The sequence below is a fragment of the Miniopterus natalensis genome, chromosome 3 (genome assembly GCF_054644295.1).
Source record: "Miniopterus natalensis isolate mMinNat1 chromosome 3, mMinNat1.hap1, whole genome shotgun sequence".
NCBI lineage: Eukaryota > Metazoa > Chordata > Mammalia > Chiroptera > Miniopteridae > Miniopterus > Miniopterus natalensis.
Window position 1 is genome coordinate 55149746 of NC_142083.1, and position 23977 is coordinate 55173722.

General features: G+C 34.1%; 1 protein-coding gene across 4 annotated transcripts; it reads right to left on the bottom strand.

Annotated features, from left to right (window-relative positions):
* Positions 1-838: 838 nt before the first annotated feature.
* On the bottom strand, positions 839-23778 carry GIN1 (gypsy retrotransposon integrase 1). Of its 4 annotated transcripts, none has more exons than XM_016221988.2 (8): positions 23734-23778; positions 18144-18289; positions 16314-16507; positions 14298-14336; positions 9720-9911; positions 9445-9621; positions 8679-8964; positions 839-2379 (listed from the first exon to the last, which is right to left on the bottom strand). In XM_016221988.2, the coding sequence occupies exons 2-8, from the start codon at positions 18280-18282 to the stop codon at positions 2105-2107; spliced, it is 1302 nt and encodes a 433-aa protein (XP_016077474.1). In that variant the 5' UTR covers positions 18283-18289; positions 23734-23778; the 3' UTR covers positions 839-2104. The 4 variants fall into 4 exon arrangements, with proteins under 4 accessions (XP_016077474.1, XP_016077473.1, XP_016077475.1 ...); XM_016221987.2 differs by having other exon boundaries at positions 14298-14600; XM_016221989.2 differs by lacking the exon at positions 14298-14336.
* Between the last annotated feature and the right edge of the window lie 199 nt (positions 23779-23977).

Consider the following 23977-nt stretch of genomic DNA (forward strand, 5'->3'; position numbering starts at 1 on the left):
TACCCAAGTGGAATGTAAACTCTAGGAGGCAGGGATTTTTGTTTCTTACTGATATAACCTCAGTGCCAGAACAGTACCTGGAACATGGTAGGCATTTAATACATAACTTTTTTGAGTCCATTAAATGAATCCCACAGTTAAACATGTATTAAGTTTTCTTTTACAAATCTAAGTGAGTTAATGTTTTTTAGATAGCAGTATTAGAAAATTTCACACTTGAAATGTTAATCATAATATTTAAAAACTTTTCAAACCGGGCAATTATTCTCATTCAGAATGTTCTTCCTCAATTTTAGCTCAGCATCTCCATTCCCTTCTATATCATGTTAAATTTTAAGTGTTCATAGTAATACCACAAGGTGGCATACAAAACCTCATAAAAACATTTCTGGATTTTTTGAGTCAAAATTTTACTATACACTCATCCTATTAAAAAACCTCTTTAAATCCAGGCAAGAGGAACCCCACTCTGGACACTGTGCTTGAGGGCTAGGCTCTGCCCTATGTAGTCTATGTCCTTCCCTGTAAGATGAGACCACAGGGCCTAGAGACATGACCCTCCTCCCCTGGAGAGCTTTCCTGGTCTGTTCCAGGAGGGTAGACAGACAGCTGGAGAGTACATTCCAAGGCTTGGGCTGATCAAGGGACATTTAGAAGCTGGGGTGGGTTTTCCGTGGGAAAGGATGGAGTTGGGACAAAAAGGGCTCTCTGAGACCAGCACTCTCTGCTTTGCCATTCATTAGTGCAGGGCTTGAGGAGGCCAAGAATTCTGAGAACATTGAAAGGCATACTTGCCAAGGTAGGAGCAGTCTATTAGCTGGATTTATAACTTCTAAATATTTAGATATATAGTATGTGGACCTGTATTTTCACTCTTGACAGGGCCCTGCAAACTTAGAGATAAGACTATGTGTGCGTATATAATTTGTGTGCAGTTGCTTACTTAAAATCTGTATTTAGGATTTCTACATTAGAATACTGGGATTTCAATAAAATTTTATTTGAACAGCTTATATTGATTATTTATCAGGAAAATAACTTTCATCATATATGGCCTCTAACAGAATTTGCAAACAAAAGTGTACAATTCAATGAATTTTAGTATTTTCAGAGTTATGCAGCCATCACCACTTACTTTAGAACACTGTCATCACCACAAAAAGAAACCCACACCCATTAGCAGTGTGTGTAGGTTTGACCACTGTAATGTGAGTAGGAAGGATATGCATAACTTCACAACAAACCTTTGCAGAGCTAGTGATTGTGTTGTACATGGCTTAAATGGTCTATATTCCTTATCAGACTGCAAGTCTCTTAAGATGATGAGACACAGGCCTGCCTCATCTTTTAATTTTTCCACAGTATTCTTCAAGGTGCTTTATAACAAATATTTGTTAAATAAATTTATAAACATCATAAAAATTATAGTTTAAAATCTTTGATATCGGTTATTTTATCATTATTTACTTCTTTAAGATTGTAGAAAAAATCTTATTAATGAATAATTTTGGCTTTAAAATATATTATGAAAATGCACAAATGTTTTCAAACCAATATATAGTTTCAGATCCTAATCCTGAGTCTAACAAGGTGAAATTACCAATATCCTTCCTGTAAGAACCCATTAAATAACTAAGTATTTACCTACAACAGTTTTTAGAAGTTCCAGTGATACAGAAAGAAATTTCACTTAATTCATTGTTATGATTGAATAAATATTTATTAATCCCATTCAAGGTAGTTCAAACTTATTTTTTAAAGAAATATTTAAAAAATAAAAACTGAAAACACGGTACTGTACCAAAGAGTTGAGTTTTGTGCTGAAATTTACTTTACTTCCTAAAAACAAGCATTCTTTGCCTGTTCCCTTTTTAGAAGAAAAAGTGAATTCTATCTATTATATGCTTCCTTTGCCTTTATATATATGCACTGACATTCAAACAGTACAACTTTAAATCAATAAATAGTTATAAAAAAACCTTCAGAATTTAGTCATTAAGAGTGTGTCCAGACACTTCTATACAAACTTTTTCGATGGAAAAAATACCGTTTCAAGGAGCTACATATATTCTAAACAAGCACTGTAAATGAATTTTAGTATTTACTAACTTAAGTACTCAAGGACTTGGTTTGAGGAGTCCAACAGACTGAAGGTCTGCTTTTCAAGATTACTATTATCTTCTATCAATGGAGAGATTTTGGCATTTCTATATTCTAATAGTTCACCATCCTTGCTTGATGTCAGTAATTCATTATCGACTACACCAATAGTTGCATCTTCTACCAGAATACTTGCTTGGTATGCTCCAACTGGAATTTCAGGCAATCCAATGTAGTCATGATCTGCCACTACTGAACCTTGTAAGAGATAAAGACTGTCTGAAAGAAGAAACATCGTAAGTTTGCCTTTTAGAATTATAATTAAATATTTTCAAATTAAACAATGTTAAATGAGGAACAAAAATTCAAGTAGTAAGAATTAACTAGCAAGATTAACTTCTGGTGCGTTCTCCTACCTACTAAATAAATAAACATTTCAAAGAATGAATAAAATGATACATAAACCTGAGAGTTTACATATACAGAATTCAAGAATAATGAAGGATTTTAAGAGAGGCAAGTTTTCCTGTTCCCTTGACTTGTCTTTGGTAGATGTGGACAAGAGGGTGGAAGGGGCTAGGGATCAAGGTAAAGATTAAAGCCAAAGTTATAAAACCATATTTTTTATGTTCATGATATCATTAATATGTTTCTGCAAAATATTTTTTGGGTGAATTAATGGGGTATTGAAAGATATTTTAAAAAGTAAAATTGTTAAATCCTTCTATTTACAACTTTGGATAATTCCCCAATCTTTATCGAACCCATATTACGACAATATTATAAAATTTTTACAATATGAAGTTATAAGTGAAAATAAAGTTCCTAGAATCAGGCTTAAGTGATAGGACTATGTACAGAAACAGGTTGCAATGCAGTAGTATTAAAAGCTTAGCTTAAGTCTAATTTAATACCAAAATGCTCATGAACTTTTAAGGTTTTACTAAATCCATACTGAAATACTGACAAGGAATTTTCCTTGTTAGCATTTTATTCTATTTTGAGCAAATCTGTCATCTCTTCTTAAAAAAATACTTAAAATGAATGTTAAACTGATGGCAAAGCAGCAGCATCCTTATAAATAAAGGATAGTATATATAAAAGGATTCCTCTCTACCTGACATTTTAATCAATTACAACAAGGAACTCTTCCTCCATGGCTGATTAACTTCCTGGACCCCTGCCTTCTCTTTCTGTATTTTCTCCCAAAACATTAACAGATTGTCTTGAAGATTTCAATAGCTTAAAGAGTCCTCAAATTTTAAGTATAAGAAATAGCAAAGAAAGATTATTTGCCCATTTAGATTAGAGATCAATCAAAGTTTCTCAGAGCAGATAAAGTTGCTAATATAGCCTGGAACACAATCCCACTCTACCCATCCTTATATTGATGTATGAAAAGCTCCCTGAGCCTATTCCAACTCCAGAAGTATACACATTAAGAACTTTCAATTTACAAACTTCAATAGATCAAACAAATCTATGCTTTCTGCCAACAGATGGCATAAGTGGTCCTGGGTTTGTATGGACATTTAGGTTTGCTCATTTAGTTCTTCGTTAGTCAAAGTGTACTTGGTATTTTGATTTTGCGAGGTCTTCCAAGTTTAACCCCACCAATTCTTATTAATACAAATGTAGTCATTAGATTCAAGATCCTGTTAAAAAGATATACATATTTATGATGCTAAGTATGGATAATTGAAGGTGGTAAGAAATGACTTTTGTATGTTAGTGTGGGATGAATTGCTGGAAAAGAGAAACAATTCTGAAAGATAAAAATTAAGTCATGCAACCCATGTGAAGTATTTTGTCCAACAGCAGCAAGAAAGGGGGAAAAAATGATGAATGAAATTGAAACATTTTTAGATTCTGTTACTAGAGGTTCAACATCAAAGTTCCCTATTAGCTTAATACTGGAGAAGGCTGGGTAGTAGTGGTTTATAAGAGAACTTAAAAAGATTAGGTATGGTAAAAGTGTTGCTGATGAAATTGTTCTAATGAGCCACAAAGAATTCCATAGGTTCAAGGCCTGTACTATGTTGCAAAGTATCAGTGACAGCAGATACCACAGCATTTAAGGTATTTCCAAAGACCTTTGCAGACATTTCTAATGAAGTTTTCTGTCCCCAAAACTTTTTTGCACACAGATAAATCATGTCTATTTAAAAAAATATTTTCCAGTAAACATGTATCAAACAGGGAAAAGTATGCATAGATATAAAGCTCATCAAAGTTACCACTTGGATTTTCTAGAAATGCATTCTTAGACCTTGAGCTTAAGTACTCCCCTTCCTAGTTATACTAGACTAGGACAAATGGACTAGTCTAGTATAACTAGGACTTTACCAAACTCATTTGTCAGAAGAGAGGTTGTGTATATAAGTGATACACACACACACATACTTTTTCTTTTAAGTGATAAACTTTAAAGTACCTTATTGTTGTAAGGATTATACTCAGCAAATTCTACACAATCACTTTATATGCAATAGAAAACTACTCTAGAGATTTCAAGCCTTGTTTGTGTAAAAAGAAAACACCACAATATTCTCATTCATTCAGAAAGGTCAAATACGTTTCAACTCCTACTAAATCTACTGGAGCCAATAGAAATGCTCTTTAACTTCAAAAAGAGATTACAAAAAATTACAAGAAAAGTGAATCTTGAGACCTTATGTACATGTTGAAATAATATTTTAGATACACTGGGTCATATAAAATATATTGTTAAAATTATTTTCACCAATTTGTACTTTTTAATGTGACTACTAGAAAATTTAAAATTACATATTGCATAATTTTTGCATTCCATATCTATTGGACAATACTGATCTAGAATTCTGAGTGAGGGATACAGAAAAGAACAAGATAAGTTTCTGTCCTCATTATAGACATAAACATTTTAAAGGACTTTTCTACTCAGTCACAGTACATAGAGACTTTATGTATTTTTCTTTTCTCACTCTATTTAGTTATGATTACATCATCTGTCTGATGAAAGCAGTATTTCAGTTTAGACCAGATTGAATAATTAAGTCTTTAGTTGCTTAGAAATGGAAGTATTTTCAAGACATTTCAGGAAGGTGTTATCAGTATTTCTGACATACTTTTCCTCAGGCAGTTTTAGGAGTAAAAAATGAGATTAAGAAGCAAATTATTTTTAGGCTTTTTCAGGTTTTTCTGTGTTCACATTACCCTTTCTGAAGTTATTTATTATTTTTAATCATTTAAAAAATTTTTCAGTTACAGTTGACAAACAATATTATATTAGTTTCAGGTGTACACCCCAGTGATTAGACATTACATAACTTACTAAGTGATCATCCCAATAAACCTCATACCCATCTGGCACCATATATAATATTAGAATATTATTGACTATATTCCCTATGCTGTACTTTACATTCCCATGACTATTCCGTAAAAAATAAAAAAAATAAAAAATTTAAATTTCCCTATGGAGAAAAATAAGTTAAAATCAAAGGCTCAGAGAAGTCTGAGTGATTTGGATTAATTTATTTCTTCAAATAGAAAGAAAAGTGTAAGGCTTCAGAATACTTAATTTTCTTATTCTGAAGAGAGGTGACTAGACTATTCCTATATATAGCTTCATAATCCTAAAGGTATTAGAATGTGCTGCCATACTAGTACATCTTCTCATGATAAAATATTAATAACTATAATTTGATACTACATAAATTGTTGTTATAACAACCAATACTAACAACAGAGAACTGAATGACTGAGTTTAGAGATTATATAAGTAAGAGGCCAAAGGGAGGCTCTCTAAATAAACTACATTAAATAATAAAGTCAAGATCACGGGCTTGGTAATATAGGGACTAAGCTTTGTTTTGTGGATATAGACCATATTGTGGTGGAGAGAATAATGAACCACTAAAGATCTCCATGTACTAATATGTGGAACCTGTGAATATGTTCCCTTACAAGGCAAAGATGAACTAAGGTAGTGATGGAATTAAAGTTACTAACCAGCTTATTTTAAAATAGGGAGTTTATCCTGAATTATCTGGGTGGGCCCAAAGACTAGGGTCCTTAAATGTGGAAGAATAGAAGGTTGGAGTAAGGTGATATGAAAAGGACTACCTGCCAGTGCTAGCTTTGAAGACAGAGGAAGAGGGCCACAAGCCCAGCAGTGCACGTAGCCTCTAGAAGGTGAAAAAGGCAAGGAAACAGATTCTTGTCTAGGGCATACAGAAGGGAACAGAGCCCTGACAATGAATTGATTTTAGCCCTATGAGACCTCTCTTGGACCTTCTAAGCTACTGAACTGAAAAGTAATAAACCTGTGTTGTTTTAAGTCACTAAAGTTGTGGTAATTAGTTATGGCAGCAAGAGAAAACTTAACATATAATAACCTTTTCACAAACTGTGAAGGGCAATCACACTAAATCTTTTGTGGGAGGCAGGCACAATCACAAAACAAAACAAATAAAACTATTAAAATCTATGACAGATAAAATAATGGTTCAATGACCTTTTTCATTTCAAAGGGGAACATTATGATTACAGAAAGACACTATGTTGTATCATAAAATTTATTGCTAAAATAATTAGTCTTGAAAAGGTGCCTGCCATTTAACTAAACAAAATAACAAATAGGATTGCTTAAAATAACAATGAGAAGCGTTGTAGACATGGTACGAAATGTGCTCTCTCTACACTATGTTCTAGGTAAGAATGGATAAGAAGTTGGCAACACAAGCATATCTGCTTTGAACAGTGAGCCTTTAATACAACTACGATATCTCAAGGCTGGTAAAAGTAGCAATGACAAGTACAGAAAAATTCTTTTGGCTATAGCTCATCCAAATTTTAAAAGAATGGGATGCTTATTCAAAGACATTTTGTTTGCTTTAAATTCAGTTTAAGACTCTTTAAAATCAGCTTCTGAGGTAAAGATTTTCAGACATATATGTGATACTGAAAAAAAAAAAGACTACAGAAATCACATTGGTTTGAATTTCTACAAATAAGAGAAACATACAAAAAGGAGCAAATAGTAATAAAGAACCAGATTCCAACATGGCCAGATCAACGCTTTCTTGGTTAACAAGAAAAAACAAGTTTACCCACCAGGTTCCTTATGTGTACACTAGTACTAAAATTTCAATTTCCTTTATATTACTGGAAAAAGTATCTACACAGAATTCAAGCATGATGCAAAGATTATACTGCCTCTTTTTGGAAACTGTTCTACACAACTGGATTCTGAAATATTCAGGAATAGCAAAATGCTTGGCTTTGTTTCTTTGGCAAGAGCAAACTGCAAAATGTTAAACCAGATCCTGAAACAGCAACACTTTAAACATAAATTTTGTATTAATGAAGGAAGGTTAACACATTAGAAGGAAGCTGAATGTCAATGATTAAGAAGAAAATCATGCTAAAGAAGAAAGGATAACATGTACCTGCATAAACTTTTTCTACTTAAACTGCAGAAGGGAGAAATCATAAAGGATAGCTCAGAATTAAGAGACACAAGAAATAAAGTGCTTATCTTCTAACAAAGAGAATGAAGCTACTGTGAGCTTTCAGAATTACAACAGTCAAAGATAAGATTACTACTAGAGCAATTGGGTCTGTCACAAGCAGAAGGAAAGGTATTAAGAGAGTTGTGACCCAGATCAGAAGCATAAATGAGCTATTACTGAGCAAACAGACCCCAAGGGCTCAAATTCTATAAAATGTAGGTTATCTGCTATTCTTCTAATTATTATTTACTTAAGACTGTTAAAGAACTCAGTTGTTTATACTGTTTAAAACTATACTAAGTTGTATCTTCCCTTAAATGTTATTCATATTCAAATAATATTTATGCTTTATCTTTCTTTATAGAAAAGGCAAAGGTAACTGGCTAAAGGTATCAATGAAGTTCCTCTCAGTTATCCACCCCAGAGGAACTCTAGGGAGCAGATACACTACGACAAAACAATAGTCTCAGAAAGCTCTAGCCTATGAAAGGGTTAGAGAAATCAGGATATCTTGACTGCTCAGAACCATATTTTGGGGAAAGTATAACTTTGTTTAGGATGTTATCACCTCTTCTTACAGCACCCTTATAACATTCTGAGTATGCTCCACTCTGCCCCCTCCCCTGCACCCATGATCTATGATGCAACATTAAAAACTAATCACATTTTTTCGAAGTCCCCTAATAAATTTATCTCACAACAGGATTCTGGACAGTATGTTTGTTTTTTGCATTCATTACCTTAGTTGCTGTTTTTTCATGCTAAAACGAGGCAGAAAGTTGCTCATAAAAAACAATGTGAAAACAGACAACACATAATTCTCCTTTCTGTGAACAGGTTCAGTATCTCCCACATGATTATGGGGAAGTGTGTGAAAAGCACACTAGCAATCAAAATAAAATCTCTTATGGTCCCAGAAGAGACATTCTAATAAAACAGACTACCTGGGATCTAGTTATACCAAATTTTATAAAAATGAAAAGGGAAAAGAAAACCTAGCCAAAGCAGGGGTGTGGGGTTTTATTTTTAACTTCTCTCCTCATTCAAAGAAAGTGAAAATATAGAGAAGTGAGAGATATTTACCTTGTTCACTGGATTCTCTTACGTAGGGCTTAAGGTGAGACATTTTGATAGGTCTTTTAAGTCTAGTCCCAGTGTTGTCTCTCAGAACAGCACATCCACTTTCTGTAATATAGTCTATGACGCAAGGACCAACCCATTCCGACTGGAATCGACCATCCTTCCACCAGTTTTTCCTTTGTCTTAAAACTTCATGACCTACTTTTAGATGAAATGGATTTAACTGCTTTGGTTTCTTTTTAACAATGATTTTGTTTTTGTGTGTTTCATCAACAGTGTTATTCTCCACCTACAAGTGCAAAGAAAAGAGAAAGAGAACAAAGGGATGAAAGAGCTACAGTTTCTTGAAGGTAAATGCAGATAATAATATAACAGAATGATTATTTATTGAGATGCTCCTTAAAAGGTAGGCATGAATCCCATTTAATTCTTGAAACAATATTTCAAAGTCAGCATTACCCCAACTTCACAAACAAGGTAAACTGAGGTAGGTTAAGTAATTTGCCCAAGTCAACTGGAAAGCAGTAAAACCAGGGATCTGAATTCTGCTCTGATTCCAAAATGCATAGTTTTACCATAACTGTCTCAGAATTTCATAGCTAGTAAGCACAATGTTTAATTAAGGCAAGCAGAATTTGATAGAAAAAGAATTTGGTTTAAGGGTGTATCATCTGTGTGTGTGTGTCTGTGTGGGTATATACGATATAATTTTTTAAAACATCACTTTATAGATTTTTCTATTATAGAGTTTTCTATTAAATAGAATCACCTGGCCCACTGAAGTTGTCTTAGTCTCCATTATTTTATCAGCTTCTTTAATTGCACCTAGAATTTTGGCAAACATACTTGTATTATCACCATCCACTTCATGGAGAACATCTGAAGTCTCAGGCATATAAGGATTTCGATTAAACATTTGAAAGTATGGTGTGTTTTTAGTAGGCTCCTATTTTAAGGAAAATAAAAAACAATTTGCAATAAAACATTTATCTAGGCAAGAAATAATCATAACTTAAAAGTATAGAACTATAAAAAGGCACATACCAAATGAGTTATATTGAAGGCAAATGAAACAGCTGATAGGTGATCATCCCAGTTGTTTGGGTGGTCAGCACAGTGTTTGGAAAGAAATGTTTTGATGGTATTAGGTATACCTTCAGTTTGGTTAACAGCTTGAGAGGCATGTGAAATTACAATTTGCTTTGTGCCAAACAATCTACACAGTTCAACATTGATCTGAAAAATACATAAAACAAAGCTGACTTTAAAATTTTATTTTTGCCTTGATTAAAAGGCTTCAAAAGAAATTGAATCTTGCCTTTGGCATTGATCATAGTCATTCTATATAAAAACATATATATTTTATTTAAAACAGTAATTATCATTAATTGAGTCCTTACTATGTGCTGATCAATGCACTAGGTTGTTGTCATTATACATTTATGACAATCATATAAGGTATTATCAGCTCCATTTTAAAGATAAGAAGGTGAAGCTTTGGGAAGTTTAATGCCTTGCCAGAGACACACATACATCAAGGAAGGGGAAGAACGGAATTTAACATCAACTCTGAGTTCAAATAACATTTTAATTTAGTAAACAGTTTCTCAAAAAACACACCAGGTCACATAATCCAATTAACAGCTACATGACCTTGGCCAAGTCACCAAACCTCTGTGTACTCAGTTTCCTAATCTGTAAAATCAGGAAAATCCTACCCAGAATTCTTTTGAGAATTAAATAAGTAAACGTAAAAACTTAAAACAGTTCTTGGCAAATATTAATCAATTTATAATTCTTAATGTCACTATTATTGTTGTTATAATGTACAGGGCCTAAAAGAAGTCAAAATGAGTTTAGAGCCCTGGCCGGTGTAACTCAAGTGGTTGGTCATGGTCCAGTGCACTGAAAGTTTGCAGGTTTGATTCCTGGTCAGGGCACATGACTGGGTTGTTGGCGCGATATCTGGTAGGGGGCATGCAAGAGGCAGCAGATCGATGTTCTGCTCTCACATCAATGCTTCTCTCTCTCCCTCTCCCTTCCTCTCTCTCTAAAACTCAAGAAAAAAAATCTTTAAAAAAATTAGTTTAGAAAACTTCTAACAGTAAGCCTGTTAAATGTAAAATAACTTCTTTTTCCTACCTTACTCTTCAGACTACTTTTCTTATTTTTTTTAATTGGGTAAACTTTTGGCTGATAAACTTGTTTTTGAAAAAAAATAATATTACATTTCTTGTTGCTTAATTGTAAGAAGGAAAGTAGTATCAGAGTAACTGAAAAGGTAAAACTATTAAATGAAGGGGAAAAACAACTAAAACAAAACCACATTTCCCAAGCTCCCTTGCAAGATGGGTTCAGTCACGTGATCCAGTTATGGTCAAAAAGTTACAGGTGCCATTGTTGGGCTTTTAATTGTTGTTGGGCGGACTCAGTGGTACTAGCTTTGTTTTGCCCAGTCCCCTTACCCTCTTTCTAAAATGTAGACTTTGTGGCATGGGCTCTGGCAGTCACCTCTTAAAGATGGTGGAGCAGTAAGCTAGAAGCATCAGTCCCTAATGACATTCAGAGTTACCCTTCCAACCTCAGACAGCCTGGCCTTCTTTTACCTAAATTTATATACTGGGGGGAAGAGAGGTGTTCTGTGTTACTTGCAGTTAAATACAATTTCTAGCTAATATAGCATGTACTAATAAGCTATCTCCTTTTAATTCAAAAGTAATTAAAAAGAAATTCCAGAGAATAGGTGTGTTTAGGTAGGCCTCAATCTGGGGTCATAATCAATAGTTTTAAATGACTGACCTTTGGAAAAGACTTCGACTTCCTTCTTTCAAGAAAATGCCTAGGAATGATCCAGTGAATCCATTTGTGAGGTGCTATCTTGATATCTTTTCCCCAATGGCCTTTTTTTCTCCCCATCAAACCAGACATTCCACTAGTGGTTACAATTTTGGTTTTCCATAAGACATATTTTTAAAATTTAAGATGTAAATTTTACATTTGAAAGTGTTTATTCTCTTTTCTTCAGAGGTTTACAAAAAATTCTTTGTATATTTTACTGAAATAATTTAGCAAATACTCTAAGCCAAGTTATGTTAGAAACAAATATTTCCATCCAACTATGTAATAAACCTCCCACTTTGTGTATATTGGCCTAATCTTATTACAACACTTTGGCAGTGTTTTCTGTCAGTATTTGCTAACAAAAATAAAACATTTTATTTGGTAACCATTATGCTTTCTGTGTAATATGTAAGCCATTTAAATCACAGAAAACAGAACACATTTTCCCAATCATATGTAATTTTTAGTTTTTTTGTACTATTAAACCTCTTAAAAGAGACTTGTAAACATTTATTTCCATCACCCAGTATAGTATAGTATCTGGAATATTCTGTCAATTCTCCACAGAAAAGAGTAAGACTGGGAGACTGAAGAATGGGGCATGAGTTTTTCACTACCTCAGGCTGAAAGTGGCACACATCTACCCACTCAGTTTCTTTGGCCAGATCTAGTTACTTGGGCTTGGCTACCTTCAAGAGACTATAAGGAGCCGTCTATATTTGACAACTAGAACTAATTATTGCTGAGCACTAGTAATTTGTATCACAAACACAACAGATGATTATGCATATTTTAATCACTAAAAATTATAAAAGCCACATAATACATACAAACTGAAAAATTAAGAAAAAACTGTAATCTCATTACTCTTAAAAAGAACTCCATGGTGAACCTTATGGGTTTTTATTTTAGTTTTTTTATATCTATTTTCTACATAATTATCTATGCCAATATATAAATATGTAAATATATATGTAATAAAATTTGTTAGTCAGGTTCTGTTTTTTGGGGTTTTTTTTTAATCATCACCCAAGGATATGTTTACTGATTTTAGAGAGAGGAAGGGGAAGGCAGAGAAACATTGATTGGTTGCCTCTCATATGCACTCTGACCACGGATGGAACTCACAACTTAGGTATGTGCCCTGACTGGGAATTGAACACACAACCTTTCAGTGTATGGGATGACTCTCCAACCAACTGGTTTTATTTTATTTTATTTTATTTTTTAAAAATATATCTTGATTAATTTGAGAGAGAGGAAAGGAGAGGGAGAGAGAGAGAGAAACATCAATGTTGAGAGAGTCGTTGATTGGCTGCAGCCCGAAACCCGGGCATGTGCCCTGACCAGGAATCGAACCCTGATTGCCTGGATCCTAGGTCGACACAACCGCTAAGCCACGCCCAGCCGGGCCTAACTGGTTTTATTTTTAATGTGCTGTGAACACTATTCATGGCATGTCCTTTTCTTTCTTTGTAAACATCATTTTTAATGGTTATGTAATATTTTATCATGTGACTAGACATATTTTTCTGAAACACTTCCTTTTTTTGGATATTTAGCTGCTCCTCACCCTTTTGCTAAAATAAAAAGCATTGTGGCATTTAATAAAAGAGCCATTTTCATACTTCAGATTATTGCCTTATAACAAGTTCTTAGAAACAGGATTGCTAACCAAAAGACAAAAATATATCTATGGCTCTTTATATACCTCCAGCAAACTACTTTACAAATGAAATAATTTCAAGCTGCAGTGCTACAGTAGTGTAAGGCTGTATCATTCTACCTGTAGTCTATTTGGTATTATTACTGTTTTTGATGATCAGATAAGCAAAAAACAATCTTAATTTGCATTACTCATTTGAACATTTTTCCATGTTTCTCACTTTTATTACCTCTTGTGAATTGTTTTTGACACTGACTAATTTTTTAATTTGTTTAAATCTTTTATAATAAAAATATTAGCCCTTTCCTGCATGGATTTGCCTTATTTTTGTTGGTCTACTTCTTGCCTTATGATTTGGTTGTTTGACCACAATAAGTTCCTAATTTTTATGTAGCCAAATTTGGTAATGTTTTCTACTGAAATTTATACCACTGTTCCCAAGCTTAGAAAATTACCTCCATCCCTAGAGATAAAAAAAAAGTCAGTTGTATTTTTTGTTTGTTTCTAAAATCATATTATGTAAGCCAAGACAGTCTGGCTATCTCTGATTTTTTTTCTTATACCACTACCCTGTCAATTATATACCTTTTTAAATATGCCTAAAGTGTAGTAGTTGTATTCCTTTTGTCTTCTTTAGAATTGTTACATACAGTCTTGCTTGCTTATTGTTTTAGGTTAACTTTAACCTGGAAAAATGCCAGGGTAGAGGGAAAGCTCCCTCCTTTTTAATGCTGATTAGACATTCACTAATTATATAAATCATTTTAGGAAAAATCTATACATTTTGATACTGAATATTTTCATTCATGCACATGATGTATTTTATCATTTAGTCAATTCTCCCTCATGTCAATGAGAATTTTACACTAGAAGTAAACAAAGATTATTTGGTCCAACTACCTCATTTCAGTCTCAGGAAACCTGAAGATAGATTTACTATTACTAAGTGGCGTAACAAGTACTAAAATCCTGAACTTTTAATTTCTAGTCCAACTACCTCTATAGTAAAGAATATTAAAACAATTTATCTAAACTTATTAAGCATCCTATAATCTACAGGTATGCTGGGTACTGAATGGTGAGAAAAATACGCTCCTACACCTAAGTTGTCTTACCTGATGAATGAACTCATCTCTTTGGTCCATTATTATTTTCTGAGGAGGTCCGTATAAAAAAAATATATTGATAATAGCTTTAGAAATTTCTGATGTTGAAACATCACATAGAGGCAAAATCACAACCCATTTAGTGAACAAATCTGTCATGATTATAGCATATACATGACTTCTCTTGCTTGTATGAAATGGGCCCATTAGATCAACAGTAACTATACTCCATGGATTTTCCACCTTGAGGTGCTGTTTAGGTGCTAAAATAACTGTATTTTTTGCCACTTGACAATGATGACAAGCATATACCTACAAAACAGGCACACAGTAAAGGAAAGACATGTAAATGTAATATATTCAACATAATAAAAGCAGGCTTATAAATCTGAACTTAATAATTAATAGGTACTTTGTGTTTTGAAGAAAAAATTTTTGGACTCTTCTAGAATAGAATAAAACCTCCTAGTCAACATAATAATAGTATAGCAAATATTAGTTGCTATACTATTCAATGCCCATCTTAAGGAGTCTTACTTACATGGACTAGTTTACATTCAATAAATGTTTATGAAATGAATAGATCTGAAAACAACTTTGCTATAATTTTAAGTCAGTATATAATATATAATTTCTATAAACAAAAGATTTTAAAAAATTATCACTCTAATAAATTAATTCATTCATCTACTTCAACAAATATTTATTAACACAATTTTATTCAAACAATATTTATAGATGCCAAAAATTCCTTTAGGTCCTGGCAAAAGAGAATGGACAAAAACCAACCCCACGTTGTCATGGAGCTTTCAGGTGAATGAAATGAGATAATTGATCAACTTATGGATGGTGTCTCTGCTCAACATATTTCTGGAATTCCACTTTGGAAGGAAACTAGTTTCAAACTGACTCCTGAACAAAATTTTAAAATGATCTTATTGCATTATAATTACTTTTTTAGAAAAAAACTTTTTTTTTTTTAGAGAGAGGAAGGGAGAAAGAGAGAGAGAAAAAAACATTGATGTATAGTTACTTTTGACCAAAGTTTTTATTTTCCAACTTATATAAAAATAACCTCTGGTTATTTCCAAAAATCATATCCATTCTCAAATGATAAAAGATTTTATAGAGATTTCATCAAATCATTTGTAAAGGAATTGTGGCAGTTTCTTGATTTTGTCTGAAACCCGTATAGTAACCAGTGTGATAGCCATTCATGTACCCAGAGATTAACATACTTCCCAAAGCCTTTGGAATACCTTCATAGATTAATAAACTGATAACTCATAAATGATATTTTGTTAAATGTTGGACTAATTCTTTATGCCTAAAATGACAGTCTTTTTAATGCACTATTACAATTATTAAAGGGATCTCACATACATATCAAGGAATTCCTACCATTTGCAAACTGAGTATACTAGAAAGAGTAGAAATCAGTTGATCTACCAGTAAGAATCCTAAAATTTCTGGGTGAATTTTTGATTATAAGAAGCTGAAGGTCCTAGTGGGTTATAAAATTACAAAATTCAGACTAATTTCACTATCTTCACAACTTGATTTTGCATTTAATTGGTTTTGAGTTTCTGCCATATTCGAAATTTTCTATGGCAAGGTGAAATGGGAATAAAAGATGAGAGCACACATGGCCTGACTTTTTATGAACATATGCACCTCAAGAATTCACATCAAGATTGGATGACTGCCATCAGTGAGGGAATGATTTAAAGGAATTTTAACCCCATTTATATTCTACCTATAAAAAAGAGGTCAATGATGAAAATATGGTTCTAAAAAAATCTATCTTAATATAATGTTTAAATAATGCCTTGTTCTAGTTCAAATTATACTTTAGTGATTTTAAAGAAGAATTTCAAAGGAAAGTAAAAGTCCTTAAATGTTTCCATGTAAAAACTACCCACACAAAAAGTACTTAATGAGAACTACTATCCAGAGTAAATCTGGAGCAATTGTAGATATCTATCACAGAGACATTACTGAAAATATTCTAAATAATAGCCATACCCACTGTTTGACATCATTGGTCACAGAAGTCCAATAGTAACTGGATTCCACTAGAGTCAGGGTTCTGGATATGCCATGATGGGCTCCAGTGTCATTTTCATGGCATTCTCTTAGAACTTTCTTTTTTTCTTCTTCTGAAACAATTACCAAACGATTTTGTTTTCTGTCTTTTCCAACATAAAACAACTTTTTTTCTGGAATAAATGATACCAAAAAAGACATAATTACAATTTTTAGAGATCTATATAGTTTTAAGATAATCATAGCCTTATGTTTAAACCATGAGGGTTTTCTAAAAAAATTAAAAACCTTTTCTTTCTAGGACAGAATATTTATTTGTAATACTATTAATATATAATCTGAAAGGTCCTCAGCTGTTACATTTAATAGATGTGTAAAAGGAGCACTAGCTGCTATAACTTTCTATCTAGCAATACAGGTAGAACTATCTTGCTCACCAAAGCATGTGATAACTATGGGAGTATGAAATTATGTTTCTATGGGTTACTCAAACTAGAAAAATACTTGCAGACACCTCCTAAAATGGCGTGAATTAGAAATGAATTATATACAGATAAACCACTTCAGAAACAAAATTTTCAAAGTAATATTTCATCATAACTGCATTTTTGTAAGCAACCACCTCTCTTAAATTTTTCTGGATTTGAGTAGGAGGTGGGGTTGGTAAAGCCAGAAAATGGGAGAACACTAATCTTCAAGACAGTTCTCTGTTTTCCTTTGGAGGATACCTGAGAAGAATCTACAGCTGGGAAGCAACCAGGGCAGGGAGAGAACCACCACCTCTCCAGTGTGGATGAGGTAATTGTTTGAATTCCACATTACACCATTAAGCTACTAATAGGCTTAGTTAAATACATGCTGAGTAGAACAGTCCTTACTTGAATCAGAAGGTAAGCAACTTGAGGGCAGGAACTTTATCTATCTTATTCGTCAATATATTCCCAAGGCCCAGGTGTGACCTGCACACATTAGGAACTTGGTAAACATTTTTACATAAATGATTAAATAAATTAATCAATGAATCCTCTTTAGTCTAAGAGGTATACCTGTTCTTAAGCTTAAGGGAGTTATTGGAAATGGGGTATGTACACAGGGAGAAATGAACAGGTATTTGTTATGTTAGAATTTTCTTGACTTGCTTTGAGGAAAGCCTGATTCTGGACCTCCACTCTGGGCAAAGCTCTCATTAATAGCACCAACATTCATTTAGTTACCTGGTGACTGTACCTCTTACTTATTTCATTCCTAACGTCTCTTTCCTTTCCCTCTGGAAGAGGAGAAAGAGGTAAAATTTATCATAAACTTTCAAGATACACATTCTACTGCCTTTCTAATATTTAATCCAGTCAGAGGGATTTGAGGGTCCAAAAATAAATGTAATCCTGAAATTATTTAATGGAAGTGGGAGGGGGGAACCACATAAATAAATATAGTAAACAAACAGCTTAGTCAACATTTTCAAAGCATCAAGTAAGTTTTTCATTGATAGTGACATGATGCTTCAAAAAGCACCATTAGAGTAGGGACCACCTGAGGGAAAAAGCAGGCAAAGTTAACTTAGGTAAGTGTTGTTTTTTTCCCCCCATAGTATCATTTTCTGTCTATAATTTTAAATGCCCTTTTCATGCTTATTGGCCTTCAGTTAACTTCCGTGTGATTTTTAATTTGCTTTTGACTGAGTGGCATTATCAATTCAACTGGTAATTGTTTAGCAACAACCAATTACTACAGAAATTCTCAGGATTCCACAAAGAACACATATGAAGAAGCATCTATATTAACTTTATATATTTGGGGCCTTAATTTTACCTTTGAAGACAAATTTTTTTGCCGCTCTTCTTATTCCACTCCTCTCACTCGGTAGTGTAGTTGGATGATATTCTCCAGTTCGTTTATAGTATGCAATCTGTTTAAGATGAAGGTCACCATTTTTCCCACTACGGACCATTGTGAACCTAGGTAAAAGATATTTAAAGACATGCTTTAAATGATAAATTCATTCAGCTGCTATTTCAGTTCAGGCCTTCTGCCAGGCCTTCAGTTCAATTCATACTTCTGCTTACATATGAATTGAACATTCCCAAAATATTATCTGTGAGAGAGATAACTGCAGTACAGAAAAGGAACAGTATGATGTATATGAACCAAAATATTCAAATGCTATTTTTGAGATACATCATGACAAATTATCTTGCCTCTTTCCACGTGGTAAGAAATGCTGACAATTTTCCACATACTGGGGAAAAAAGGAAATGAACAAGTACACTTCAGAAAGTTTTGCTTAAAGTCTCTCTTCACAGTACCATTAATTAAAGTGTTACTTATATAGGATAGTCCTGTTATGAGACATTTAAATAAATGATAGATTATAAGGTCAGAAATTCAGTTTTATATTACTTCTAAATATATTTATGGTCATTGCAAAATGCAAAAAAAAGTTCAAATCATTTATGAGAAAGGTATATTTTGGAAATGTTCAAGTAAGAACATGAGAAAGCATTCTGAAGATGGATGGTGGTGATGGTTGCACAACAACATAAATGTACTTAATGTCAGTCTAAGAGCTCTAATGAAGATGTACAATGAGATTGATGTTGTTTTCATGCCTGCTAACACAACATCCATTCTGCAGCCCGTGGATGAAGGAGTAATTTGACTTTCAAGTCCTATTACAGTCATGTGCCATTAATAATGGGGATAGTTCTGAGAAATATATCTTTAAGCAATTTCATCATTGTGCTAACATCATAGAGTATACTTCACAAACTTAGATGGTATAGCCTACTGTATACCTAGGCTATATGGTATCGCCTATTGCTCCTAGGCTACAAGCCTATATAGCATGTTACTGTACAAAACAACATGAGATTAAATCAAGTACAAGAGAAAATGATGCAATCAAGAAACACAGTAAACACAAGATGTATGAGGCTGCTGGTGTAACACTGCATACTATTTAACAGCAAACTTTTTATGTAAGTATAAAGAGTACACTCTAAAATAACAAAAGGTATAGTATAGTAAATATATACACCAGTAACACGTAATGCATTGCATTAGGACGTAAGGATGGCTATGAAGTCATTTGGTGATAGGAATTTTTCAGTTCCGTTATAATCCTATGGGACCACCGTCATATATGTGATCCGTCATTGATCAAAAAGTGATTCTGTGGTGCATGATTGCATTTGAGAAATATATTTCATAAGGCTATATAGCTTCCATAGTGATTCCTCTGATGGATCTGGGCAAAATAAACTGAAAACCTTCTGGAAAGGATTCACCATTCTAAATTCCCTTAAGAACATTCATGATTCATGGGAAGAGGTAAAAATATCAACATTAGCAGGAGTTTAGAAGAAGCTGATTCCAACCCTCAAGGATGACATTGAGGGATTCAAGATTTCAGTGGAGGAAGTAACCACACATATGGTGCAAACAGCAAAAGAATGAGCATTAGTAGTAGCGCCTAAAGATGTGACTGAACTGCTACGATGTCATGATGAAACTTTAACAGATAAGGAGCTGCTTTTTATGAATGAGCAAAGAAAGTGGTTTCTTGAGATGGAATCTACTCCAGGTGAAGATGCTGTGAAGATTGTTGAAATGACAACAAAGAATTTAGACTATTATGCAAACTACTGGATAAAGCAGTGGCAGGATTTGTGAGAACTGACTCCAATTCTGAAAGTTCTACTGTGGGTAAAATGCTATCAAACAGAATTGTTTGCTACAGAGAAATCACTCATGAAAGGAAGTGTTATTCAATGCAGAAAACTTCATTTTTGTCTTAAGAATCTGCCACAGCCACCTACACCCAACCTGCAGCAACTACCACCCTAATTAGTCAGCAGCCATCAGCATAGAGAAAGACCCTCCACCAGCGAAGAGATTCTGACTCACTGAAGGTTCAAGTGACGGTTAGCATTTTTTGGCAATAAAGTATTTTTAATTAAGGTAAGTACATTTTTTAGATATACTGTTATTGTGTAATTTATAACAGACTACAGCATAATGTAAACATAACTTTTATATGTACTGGGAAAACAAAAACTTTGTGTAACTTACTATTGTGATATTCGCTTTATTGTGATGGTCTGGAACTGAACCTGCAATATCCACGAGGTATATCTGTAGTAATTATGACTGTGTGGTACTGGCAAAATGATACCCATTGGCCTATTGAACAGAATAGAGAGTCTAGAAACAGAGCCACACAGAAATGATAAATTGATTTTTGAAAAAAAGTGGCAAGGTAATTCAATAGAGAATGAATAATACTCACAAGAAATTATGCTGGACCAACTAAACTTCAGACAGTTGGGGAAAAACATTTGCAGTACATATATATAATAAAGAACATGTGTCCAGAATTTATAAAGAATTCTCTAAGTTCAATAACAAGAAAAAAATACCCAATTTAAAAAATGGGCAAAGGATTTGAACATACACTCATCCAAGAAGATATGGGTGGCAAATAAACACATGAAAAGCTACTCAACACCATTAGACAATGAAAAATGCAAATTAAAACCACAATAAGATACCATTAAATATCCATCAAAATGGCAAAAAACAAAAACAAAACAAAACAAACCTAACAATATTAAGTACAACCAAGGATGCAGAGAATTGCTGGTAAAAACACAAAATGTTTACATGCTGGAAAACAGTATTAACTCAAGAGAAATAAAAGTATATGTCCACACAGAAATCCGTATGTGAATGTTTCTAGACACTTTAGTCATAACAGCCAAAACCTGAGAGCAATCCAAATGCTGAACCGGTGAGTGAATAAACAAACTGTGGTATATCCACGCAGTGGGCTACTGCTCAGAATGGATGAGGAACTATGAAAATGCCCAATAATATACGGACGAGTCTCAAAATCATGAGGCTAAGTGAAAGAAGCCAGACACAAAAGGCTGTGCACTATCTGCTACTACTTATACGACATCTGGAAGGCCAAAACTACAGGACGAGGAAACAAGTTTTTCAAAATTAAAAAGAAAATTTTAAATAACTACATAAGCAATTATAAAAAATAACTGCAAACATTTATACAGTATTTTACTGTGATGATCCTCATAACATTCTATGAAGTAGGTACTGGTTTTATATCCATCTTATACATAAGAAAATGGACATTCAGAGAGATTATCCAGTTGACTCAAGGCGGCACAGCTAGCAAGTGCATGCACTGACATTTGAACCTTGGTCTCTGTTGCTTCAAATTTCATGTTGGTTTTTCCCCCTGTGTACACTAGAAAGTAATTATTTGTCAGCCTCCGCTTTCATAATACTTGGTTCAGGTACCTGCTAGAAAAGTTATAGAGTGACTTTGTAATATAATTTAAATTATAAATAAGGAATAGGTCTTATTAATTCTTAACCTTTACATTGTTTCACACAGTGTTTGGGACGCAATGGACATTCAACTGTCAATAAATAATTACTTGCATTTGCTAAAAGAAGAGGTAGCACTGAATTAAAAGAGGGCACAGGTTTCAAAGTTCACTTTGGGAAAACATTACTTGCATACATAAGGTACTACAAATCCAGTGTGTCTATGAAGGTAAGGCTTTTAGGAGTCTAGTGTGAGAGTTACTTAAGCCTCCGTATCCACATCTGGAAAAAGGACATAATACTTATCCCTCCTTTTTCCTAATTATGTGGATCAATGAGATAATGGATTTGAAAAGTCCTTTACAAATGGTAAATCAATATATAATTATTGTTCAAATATTTAAGTATTTTCATCCATAGCAAGCTGTTCGAAGTAACAGAGAAACTTTTTCTCAAAATCTTTACAAGGAATGAAGTTTTAAAACCTTGTTTCTTTCATTAATGGTTGATTAATGCTTTCTGGCAATGTTTATAATGTTGTATAAATAACAAAACCTACAAGACTCAACAGTTGCATACTTTATAATGAGATTATAGTCTCCTGGGGTTCACAAGCTTCTAGTTCTGGCAGCAGGGACAGATGACATAGAGAAATAGAAAATGCAAAAGAAAGAAAAATCACTTCACAGAAGTAGTGTTTTAAGTAAAGCTTTAAGAGTTTGTTACTAATATCTGGTAGTTACATACAAGAATAAAAGAACCAGTAGATCTTTTTCTTTTCAAAGTATATTCACCATTTGATCCGGAGAAACCATCCATTTGCGAAGTTAATTAAAAAATGGATGTGCTCAAGTTTCAGGAATTTCTGTTAAAATAATTGCTTGTGTATTAAAACAAGTAGGAATAAGAAAAGGTATTGAAGGTGCCTCCTTACTACTTCTAGTTTTGCAAGAGGAAATGCCACGGTCATATTTGGTTGAACTTTTTACACTATATCCCTTGTACAACATCAAATAAAATCAATGAATACCTCTGTAAATATTTATTAGTTAATTCCTTTAATAATTGTATCATGTGTGTACAATAAAGGCAGTGAAGCATCACTTTAAGTAAAATCAGGATTTAACTGTTTGACCAAGGGCAAAACCCATCAAGGCACCAATTTAAGCCTCTAAATGTTATACGCATGTGTTCCAACTTGAAAGCTTAAAGTCAGTAATATTTCACTGAATATGTTAACTTGTGATCAGACTTTTACAACTATTCTACTTTAATTTCTGAAAAATGTAAGAGCACAGTTTTATGTAACGTCCAAGTCTGGGGAACCTACATACACCAGGCACTTCTCTATCATCTGCTTCACTTCAACGGACCAATTCGCTTAACAAAAATGTCTTCACCTCCAAATGCACAGAAACGAAGCCATATGTGGTAAGTGAATGTCCATTTTGAAAATTATTTCTCTAGTTTAGCTCAGAAACGCCCATTGAAGTTAAACTCGGAGATAAAATGGGTACTTTTCCTTTAAAACAGCAAGACAAGATTCTCCCTTTCGCTAGCGTTTCTCCCCGCACAGATTTTTCATTTGGGGCAAAAGGGTATTATTTCAGATTAAATGGCAACTATGATAAAGTAAAGGGGGAAATTAATGCCAACTAAGTGCCGCCCTCAACTTTTGCATTTGCTCGGAGTCTCGGGCGCTACTTTAAGCGTGAAGGAACATTTCCAGAGCGTTTACGCGGCTCGTTAGCTCAATCTCAAAGGCAAGGTCCGGCTAAATTTAGCACAAACAGAAAAACGACCATCAAGTAAAACGGTTACACGGAGCAGGCACCTCCCCAGGCCCGAAAACGGAAACCGCCGGGCTCGGCGCTGCAGGCGGGGGACATCGCGACGCCCAAGCGAGGCCCTCCCGTCCCAAGGGCGCCTGCGCAACATCCCATTCTACCCTCCTGAGGCCAGGCGACGCGAATGGTTTTGAAATTAATGTCAGGTCACGCCTCACTTTAAAACGCATTAGGTATGACAAAGCACACCAAGAACGACCACTCACCGAAGTGGTCCTAAATGCAAGCGACAGGATTTAAGCTTCCTCTCGCGACTTATCTGGTGCTGCCGGAAGCGGAACTACCCATGTCGTTAAGAGCCGTGCGCTTGGGGGGGCAGTGCAGCTCCGGTCCGGCAAGGTTAGGGCGGAACCTTGGGCTCTTGCGGGAACTTTGTTCTGCCCGGTGAGTTGTTTGAGAGACCCGAAGCGGGCGAGGGGGAGGCGTGGCGGAGATTCGCTGGTGTGGTAG

Excerpts from the sequence above, each read along its gene's own strand:
- GIN1 (XM_016221987.2), bottom strand. The coding sequence starts at position 18,282 with ATGGTCCGTAGTGGGAAAAATGGTGACCTTCATCTTAAACAGATTGCA. Across the intron at positions 16,508-18,143 it reads AAAAAAATTTGTCTTCAAAG|AAAAAAAGTTGTTTTATGTT; the intron begins GTAAAATTAAGG and ends CATTTATTCCAG. Across the intron at positions 9,912-14,297 it reads GAGATGAGTTCATTCATCAG|ATCAATGTTGAACTGTGTAG; the intron begins GTAAGACAACTT and ends TGTATTTTTCAG.